Raw genomic sequence first — 9797 nt, 5'->3', positions numbered from 1 at the left:
ACCCGCCGGGGGAAGCAGAGGAAGAGGAAGGCCTCCACTCCGTTGGAAGGTCCAAGTGGAGAAGGACCTGGCTTCACTTGGAATATGTAATTGGCGCCACTTAGCGAAAAGAAGAAACGACTGGCGCGCTGTTGGTAACTCGGCTATAATCGCGTAAGCGGTGTCTACGCCAATCAAGAAGAAGAAGAATGTGTAGACATCGAGTATGCTGAAACATACAAGCACCAAAGTCACAGCTAAAAAAGTAGCGTGTGCAATTTCCTTTGTTTTCTCGACATTCCTTCGTGATTTTATCTTTGTTCTTTATTAAAATAAATACACATAATTGGATTCCCCCAAAGGGATTCACCACTATACTATTACATACATAAATAAATACTTATATATATACATACTTATTTAAATATCTATACATATTCAGTTTGCTAGAGTTGTTGACAAACATATCTTTATATTAATAAATTATATTTTACTTGCTTGACAAAGTGTACATTTTTTCAAAATTTATTAAAATCCTACTAATTAGAATTTCTTTTTTTGTTTGTCCACTTATTTACCATTTCTAAAATATTTACTTTTATTTACAAAGTCAGAAGGCATGTCCAGTAAAAACACTTTCGTACTTAGGAGGTCAAGGCTAGCTCTCTTCAAAGCCTTTTATTTTTTTTTTGACACAGATGCCGTTTAAAAGATTTCTTAATTTGAAAATATTAGTTTTTGTACAGAACTTCCGCCATTTGGACGTTGCGTTCACGCCTTATGAAAACTTTGCATCGGTCACCTGATTGTTGGGCAGTTTTAAGACGTTTTGTTTTCGAGGGAACGGCCGACTGTCGTGGGAACGGCCTAAGACGTCTTCGTATTAACTGTCTCGCTGTAGTTTATTATTTACCTGAGAGTAACAACAAAGTTCTCTGATTGCATTCCATACAAGGCTCATTAAAAATGGTCTCTCTTTGATTATGTCAGTTGTTTGTTCGATTTGCCAATCTCAAAACTTGGGGTAATCGAAGACAGCCATTATCAACTGCCAAAAAAAGTCTCTAAAAATACTTATTTTCAAACATGATTGCAGATTGTTGTAAAATCATTTAGACGCTTTGTAAAAGTTGATTCGTGAGACAAGCCATTTTTGTGAAGTTATGCTATTTGATTAGTAGTTCCATAAGTACGCACATAAGAGTAAATATAAACAAAACATGTGTAAACTGAAATGTTTGAGCGGCAATAGTAGTAATTTCGGTTAACAGCTATAAAAGGTTCTAGGCACCAAAACAAAATTTCGTACACGCTTCGACAACAAATTTACGCAAGGTGGTACGAGTCATTCAAGGCAAAATGTGTTGAGGGCAATGTATTTGCAGTAAAAACACATATACTTATACAAACACATACACATGCCTATAGGGCAATAGTGGGGACGTGCAGAGTTACAACGTTGTCTTAAGTTGTTTTAAATCGACTTCTTGGCAGAAATTATTTCAATATGTATTTCACAAACACTTGCAATTTGTTAAATTATTGGCCGTGAGCTGTGACAGAGACACACTAAGAAGCTGTGAATCCATCAAGTGGAAATAAATTGAAATAAGAAAGCGAGGAACTGATAAATGAAGAAACAAATTTTCAAATTTAACGTAAGGTAGTATATATGCATGTATCTGAACGCGGCTTTTTAAAGTAATTTAAAAAAAAACCCTTTTTCCTGATTATGTACTCATGAGCTTATCGAAATATAAACATTTAGCAAAAATACAGTTTCTTGCGATTTTAATATAATAAACCATAAACTTGTCAAAATTCTCTAAGTGTTCGTATCAATGCCTACACCGTGATTTTGAAGTTATAACCTGCCGATGATTTTATTTTCAGTCGAATAAAATTGTTTCTGTTTCACCAAACTGAAATATTTTACAAATTCATTTATTCGAATCAAAAATCGTATTCGATTTATTAAAGATCGCTTTTACGGATTGGTCCTGAAAAAAGTTCTTTAATCTTTTTTTAACTTTAAGAATCTTTTTCATATATACATACGTTTTTACTCTAAAATTAGCTTTTATTGCTGTTATGTGTGTCTGGTCTTAATTTATAAATGTTACCCTCTAAACCAATTTGTGAGTTGGCGGAGTAATGATTTTAATATTTTCAAGTGTAGAAATTTTAAAATGAAAATATAAATACTTTTATTCTTACTTCAATCCGTCTGGATTTAGTGTGTTCATGCCGACTACCTCAAGTTCATTAAACTTCCATTGCTCATTTCAAAATTCAAAGTATAGTAAGTTTAAAAATGTCTCACTTCATTTTTGTTTTTGCTGCATTGAACTGTTTCCGAGACACTTTAGCAATGACAGAAATAATTAAATATTTTGTTAATTATTGTCACATACAGCATTTTTTATATTATATTGTAAGTAAGTATGGTTGTTGTATATGATTACATTGGCGTAATGTATATGCAATTGCTGAAAAACCTGTGATGCACAGATAAAAACAAAATGTATGTTCACAGTAGTGTCCAAAATAAAAGTAATCACCACAAATGTCTATGCAGTAAAAACAAATTTTTCCAGTAGTCTTGTCATTTTGCTTATAATTATAATTCGTTAAGATAGTCAATAACAGTAGAAAAAATTATTATATGTTTCTTAAACAACAAAAAATTTAGAATTATACTTCCACGATAATAATAAATTTTTAGTTTCTCCTGTAATCATACTCAGCGGCTCATTGGAGAGTAGTTACCATCAAGATTTTTGTTATGCATGTGAATGGTTTATAACAACAATTGTTGACTTGCTTTTAATCGAGTAAGTTCCATTGTAAATGCTATATTTATTCACATAATTGTCTTCTATATTTTTTATATCGACTAAGTTTGGTCATAATATTTAATTTCTTTTCAGTAAATTAAATTAATTTATCGTGGTTAGTCATTTATTATATGTGATAATTAATTAAAGTATAATTTAAGGCTTTCTTAAAGCAAAAATATTCCGATGATTAAAAGTTTAACTTTTTAACTTTAAATTACATAAAATCCTGAAATACTTCATTAGTCTTTGAATTTAATCAATTTTAAATTTTTATAATTTTGTTTTGTCCGGGTACTGTATACAAAGAAACAAAGCTGTGACAACCAGGCATAGCAATACCCAAGCGCAATGATATAAATAATTGCAATGAGTATAACGCAATGTTTAAGTAAAAAAAAAAATTAAAACAATTATAAAAAATAATAAGTTTTTGTTCATAATTTTAAAATTTATTTTTCAAAATCTATGTCACCTCCTCAAAGTAATCCCCCTTGGCCCTAATACATTTCTTCACACATTTTTTTCCAATCGGAACAGTTGTTAAGTTGTCAGTTTCCGGAATAGCCTTCAATGCGTGTACCGATTCACGTTCAATGTCTTCAATTGACTCGAAACGGATATTGGTTGAAAATTTCTCGAAAAACAGAGATTTGTCGGCCCATAATTCCGGCCTCTTATTACGAAGAATTTTAGTAATTTTGGAACCGAATCGCTAAATGCACTTTATGAACTTCAAAAAGACAAGCGTACACTAAGAACTAATGATTATTTTGATGTGACATTTGGCACAGATGTCACTAACCGTCATACCAACCTAGAAAAAATTGAAATAAAAGGTCTGCATATTTTTTGCCCACCGTAGTATACTACTTTTTATTTACCTGTGTAGATATTCTTCTGCGGTGGAAGTACTTGATCGAACGCTAAGTTAGAGTCTTCAGGTTATGCACACAGAGCAGTCTTATGTTATGTTTACCATACATTCGAAAGTACATAATTTTTCAATATTATTATTATTATTATTTTTCAAAGGTATTTTCAAGGATATTATACTAAAAGAAAGACGAAGTCAGTGTTGCTGATTTTGTTTCAAAAGGAAGTAAAGCAACCGATTCCCAGATCCCATTTAGTTCGTTGTAATATTTACATATAAAAAATAAGTCTTCTTAATTGCATTGTATTATTTATTACATTTTTTTAAAATGTTTTTTTATTAACATGTAAGCACTTAAAAATTAAAAAAAATTATTTGAATTGAAGATTTAAGCTCCTAAATTTTTATTTTATAAATATTAGGTTATCAAAATAGTCTTGCGGTATTTTCGCTAGTTGGCGCTGAGAGCGCGTAGTTCTAGTTTTGTTCGTCGCATCGGGTCATGCTATACCTTTTTGGAAAGCTCATTTCACGCGCTAACACGTGTTTGATTGATTGTCGTTTCTTTAAAGTCGTTCGTGAGTTATAGCGTCGCAAACATGGAGCAAAATAAAGAGAAAATACGCCATATTTTACAGTACTACTACGATAAAGGCAAAAATGCATCTCAAGCCGCCAATAAAATTTGTGCAGTTTATGGACCCGATATAGTTTCCATTTCCACCGCACAACGATGGTTCTAACGTTTTCGTTCTGATGTAGAGGTGGTCGAAGATGCGCCACGCTCCGGAACGCCTGTCGTCGAAAATTGCGATAAAATCGCTGAATTGGTCGAAAGAGATCGGCATAGTAGCAGCCGTAGCATCGGTCAAGAGCTGGGCATGAGTCATAAAAAAAAATTTTATGAACAATTGAATAAAATACCGCAAGACTTTTTTGACAACCAATAAATAAGGTTCGAACTTATTTTATCGACAAAATTTATAGCCCACACTGCCTCGTTACTACTTTGGATTTTGTAACAATTCTCTTCTCATTGAAAAATTATGCTAAGTGAAATTATTTAAGTTACACGTATTATATATTTAAATTAAGAAATTAAACTCTAAATAATGACTAATAACTTATGTTTATGTTTATTATAAATAGAAGAGTAACTCAAAACAAGCTCTTCATTGACTATCTTTTTTTTATACTCTCACAACAAAGTTGCTAAGGAGAGTATTATAGTTTTGTTCACATAACGCTTGTTTGTAAGTCCTAAAACTAAAAGAGTCAGATATAGGGTTATATATACCAAAGTGATCAGGGTGACGAGTATAGTTGAATTCCGGATGTCTGTTCGTCCGTGCGAGCTGTAACTTGAGTAAAAATTGAGATATCTTGATGAAAGTTGTCATGCGAGAGTATAAAATGTTCGGTGACACCCGAACTTAGCCCTTCCTTACTTGTTTTAGTTTTATATTGGTTGTGTTAAAACAAAAATTCCATTTTTAGTTACTTTTGTTCTTTTTCTGGAAATTATTTAATTTTTTACTAATCATTATACACTTAACAGACTTTATAGGTATTCCATCATAAATCTGCCAGAGCTCTTTGTGATTATCTTAACTTAGTACAAACATATGAACGCACATGAGCACTGTTATGATCACAAGTTCAGAAACGAGCATTCGTAACTGCAGATAAGTTTGTCATGACATGGTGTGTGTAGATATTATAAATATTGATGTACTCAACTGGCATTTGGACCAAATTTCAAACTTTATGGAAATTATTGGTCTGTTGTAATCTTTTCGTTCTCATTAAAATACAGTAGTTATAAAGTAGTTGCCGTCAATTGCGTTCTGAAAACTCACGAAAGTGATTCAAAATAACTTATTAAAATTAATTAACGGATTTCTAAGAATATTCGAATAATAATTAGTTTCATATTTGTTAAAGTATAAAAAACAAAGGGATTCATAAAAAATCGTCTGAGAAACAACAAGTATTGAATAATGCTGGGTTCACATCACATATACAATTATATTTTCGTGTATATTACTTAATTTAAATAAAGTGAGTTCCCTTGGGTATACACAATTAATGTTCCGGATTGCTCTCTAGTATTGTTTTCAACATAAAGAACGCTAAGCGGAAGAAATTGTTGCGAAAATTCGTTTGATAGTGAAAAAAATGATTAATATGTTCAGTTGCATAATATTTACCTAGTTCCCCTGACTACCTAGGGTTGAAGTGCGCCTTGTGTTTCAATTGCATAATACTTATAACAAGTCAAAAGAAATTAAGTCCATATCAGTGTAGTCTCTAACTTAAATTGATAATAATAAAACAATTGGCGATATTTGATTTCCATATACACATATACTTATATTAATTATGGTTTTTCCAAGAATTGCACCTATTTATGCCCTGAACAGCGTATATTAAGTGTGCCATTAAGTTTGTAACACCCAGAAGGAAGCGTGATTTAGCTTCGTCTACCTATCTGTATATATGTACCCAAACTAGTCTGTCAGCTTTTAAGATATCGTTATATATACATCCTAATCTCCATGAGCTCCTCATTTTTCGGAACTGCCAACATCGGACCGCGATAACAACAGCTGTCGTACAAACCGACCAATGGAAATCAAGTTCTTGTATGGAAAACTTTATCATTTGACAGAAAATAAATTTGGCATGGATTATTGTCCAAAGCAACGCTATAATCTCTGAACATGTTCTTCTGACTATTCAAAGTCAATATAAAAAACATAATCAAGGTTCTTTTTTCCTTTTTATTTAACCTTAATTCGACTTGAAGTTTTTTTATATCAAACAATGTGTCTAGAAAGAACTAGCAAAATTTTTTCAATTGGATGGCCGGCTACGTTTTCATATATACAAATAGTTATACATATAGATAGTATAAGAATTGCTCCTATGAAGGGTATTCAAATAGCTTCAAATATTTGCAAATACTTCCAATATACGGCAGCAATTAAATTGTTTTCTTTTTCTATATAAACCATGCGAACATTTATCGGCGCCCCCTCAAAATGTGGCTGTGGATCTACACATTCATGCATAAAGGAAGCAATCATTTGTATGCTTTACCGCTTCTCAATTAAACTTGAAATGAAAGGCGAAGTTATACTAATTACATCAATTAAATAGACGATCACACAACACTAAAAAAATTTACTTCAAGCTGCATATGTATAATCATGAAAAAGATTTATTAACGAAGAAATTTGATATTTATACAAAAAGCCCTACAAGGAAAATATATAGATCGATGGGAGTAGATTTTATATATGTATGAGTGTATGTAGGGTTTAAATGCATATGTATTTAAACGGTAATAGCGCAATTTTCCCATTATTATAGTTAATTGTTATTACTAGTACTCCACTGATTTTCAGTGATTTGAGATTATTCTTAATTAAATCTAAAACTTTGAAAATCTTCATTTCTGGATATATTTGTAGTACTACAAGCTCTAGTACTACTAGCCATCAAGCAGTTAGTTAGTTTATTGAATCACATCAGGGTTTGTGAGGAAAGTAATAGGATTGATTTTCTTCCGCCGCGACTGTACTTCAGAGCGTGCTCGCACCCACTGGATTCGGTAGAGGGCGTTCCTAGCTAACGAACGAGCGACTGGTCAATTGTCTCCGAGTACTTGGAGAGTTGGGACAAACATTAACGCGCGACGTGTTTCTGTAAGTGGTGCAAGACGAAAATGCAGAGTTAGAGCAGAGGTAAAAGCGAAAGAATTAGCAAATCCAAAGTGAATTGTCTTTTCTGACAACAAAGCCATCGTGCACAATGAATATGTTAATCCTAGACAAACCGTCAATAGCAAGTTTTACGTGGAACTACTCAAGAGACTCAAACGAAGGGTTAATCGGGTCCGACAAGACATCGCAGCCGATTGGAATTACGACAGAGCCCCGGCTCGCACCGCCTTTCTTGTGAACAGCTACCTTATCAAGACCAGCATTCCAGTGCTTCCGCAGCCACCCTACAGCCCAGACTTTTTTGTTTCCTGGCTGAAAAGACCGATGAAAGGCAAGCATTTTGAGACGATTGAGGGGATCCAAGCAACATGCATCTCGACTCTCAAGGCTATTCCGGAGAATGCCTTCCGTGACGCCTTCAATGCTTCGAAATCGCTCTGGCAGCGCTGCACGCAGAAGGAGCCTATTTTGAAAGTTTTTAAAGAGTTGTAACGATTACTTTCCGGACAAACCCTGTACATATGCACTTAAATGCCCTTGAAGATTTCATATATTAGAGGAGATTGTTTTGTTGTCAAAGTGGCATAATTCTTTTTTCGAAAGCTTTAAAATACTTGGTGGTGACAATATTATTGCCTAAATATAAATTCAAATCAAGTCAAGTTGCGTATAACCACGTTGTTGTTGCATCAGTACAAAAAGGCTTTCCAAGTAGTCTGGAAGTACTGTGGTGAAAGTACTTGATCGGACGGCAAAATAAACTATCGCTGTTACTTTTCGTTGGCTAAAAGTTGCAAGAAGAATTAGTAGAATTACTAGATGCTGCTTTTTCTCTCAGTATTCTCTCAGTATATTGCGATTTTTACAGTTTGACAAAAATCTATATTTTTTGGGGTTTCGCAATTACCTCTTCCTTACTTTCTCTAAGACTGAATCAGTCCAGAGGCTGAATCAGTCCAGTTCTCGCCCAATTTTTTTTGCTTAACACCCGTCTGCAATGAAAATACTTCTCATAAATTCCATTTGTAACTTACAGTCGATTTAAAATTTATATTTCCGTCCATTAATCGTTCGGTTAAACATCTTTGAGTTGTTTTTTTTTTTTTTGCGTAGTTGGACAGCCAAACTGACTTTAATGGTCTCAAAATGTTTGCAAAAATATAAATAAAATGAAATGTCGGTCTGCACAGTAAATGTACATATAATTTATCAGCTGTAAGTGGGTTGATTACTTCGTTGCTCGTTGGGATGTTTTCGTGCCTGAACTTTGCTTTTACGTTTCATTTGAAAATTGTATAGTGTCTTAAGCTTTTTTTATTTCATTAACCACTTAAAGAGTAATTCGGCTTAACTGTTTTTATAGAGTACAACCCCTTTTACATATCTTTATAAATTGAATGTCTATATACATACATAGACATATACTAACAATGATTAACTATTATTTTTTTGTTTCCGTTTCAATAGTATGGCTTCAAATGGATCATTTTCAAAAAATACCGATCAAATTGTTGAACCTGCAGGCAGTTCATCAACGACATCGCCACGTACTAGCACATCTCGACCGCCACATCAGCATCTACCGAGTGTCTTACCGGATGAGGGTACATATCTGAAACCGAATGCGAAACAAGCATACTTCAGCGATGAAAAGGTGCTCATACCACAAAACGATGAGGTGAGTGTCTTAAAATTATTATTATTAAATAGTTATTACTTATGACGAATAATTCGAGTTAATACGAATCACTAAATGAGCCTGTGATCGGCACTAGTTACCCGCTTATCAATCGAATCATCTGTTATCAGCGTTGATTCGTTAACATACATATAAGAGGATGCACTGGAAATTTTATAATATCACAAATAAATTATCTCATATTTTTTCTAAATTTTGTCAAAAGGGTATAGATGACAGCCTTTATTAATAGTATATGCACATTGATCCATTACTCGAGTTTATTGAAAAATTTGGAGTTAAACATTAATAAATCACGTTAAGGCGTAAGGCTAGTCGAGAGCCCTTTGAAAAGCCCAACTTTGACAATTTATTCCGCTAGTAAGGAAAACGCATCAAATCTCTCTATTCCAGGCTTTATTATGTATTTGAATGTATAAAAATTATGGACCAATTTAAATATGTTTCTACGTCCTTAAAGTGAATTTTAAATAAAAAAATCGATTTTGGTGCAATAAATACTAATTTTTTGCGAAATTCTGCAACAATGTTTCGAGTTTTGACAAAAATGCCGAATTAAATTCAGTTTCTTATACGTTACACAAAACTTTAAACTGGTGGCGTAACAAGATCATAAAATAAGATATTTATCTTACATTTAATTAAATGAATATAATCATTTCCGTCATTAGTAAAAA

The 9797-nt window shown here is 32.9% G+C and overlaps 1 protein-coding gene across 4 annotated transcripts in view; it reads left to right on the top strand.

Annotated features, from left to right (window-relative positions):
• LOC108974184 (protein Malvolio) overlaps positions 1-9797 on the top strand; it is a 36676-nt gene that overhangs the window by 3547 nt on the left and 23332 nt on the right. For all 4 annotated transcript variants that reach the window (XM_018941885.1, XM_018941886.1, XM_018941888.1 and 1 more), the window contains exon 2: positions 8889-9099. In XM_018941885.1, the coding sequence (XP_018797430.1) occupies positions 8890-9099 (210 nt within the window). In that variant the 5' untranslated portion in view covers position 8889. The remainder of the gene's footprint in view (positions 1-8888; positions 9100-9797) is intronic.

This window comes from Bactrocera latifrons, unplaced genomic scaffold (assembly GCF_001853355.1).
Source record: "Bactrocera latifrons isolate USDA-ARS-PBARC rearing strain unplaced genomic scaffold, ASM185335v1 scaffold_538, whole genome shotgun sequence".
NCBI classification, from domain to species: Eukaryota; Metazoa; Arthropoda; class Insecta; order Diptera; family Tephritidae; genus Bactrocera; species Bactrocera latifrons.
The sequence above is the reverse complement of the archived record's forward strand: the minus strand, read 5'-3'. Positions and strand labels throughout refer to the sequence as shown.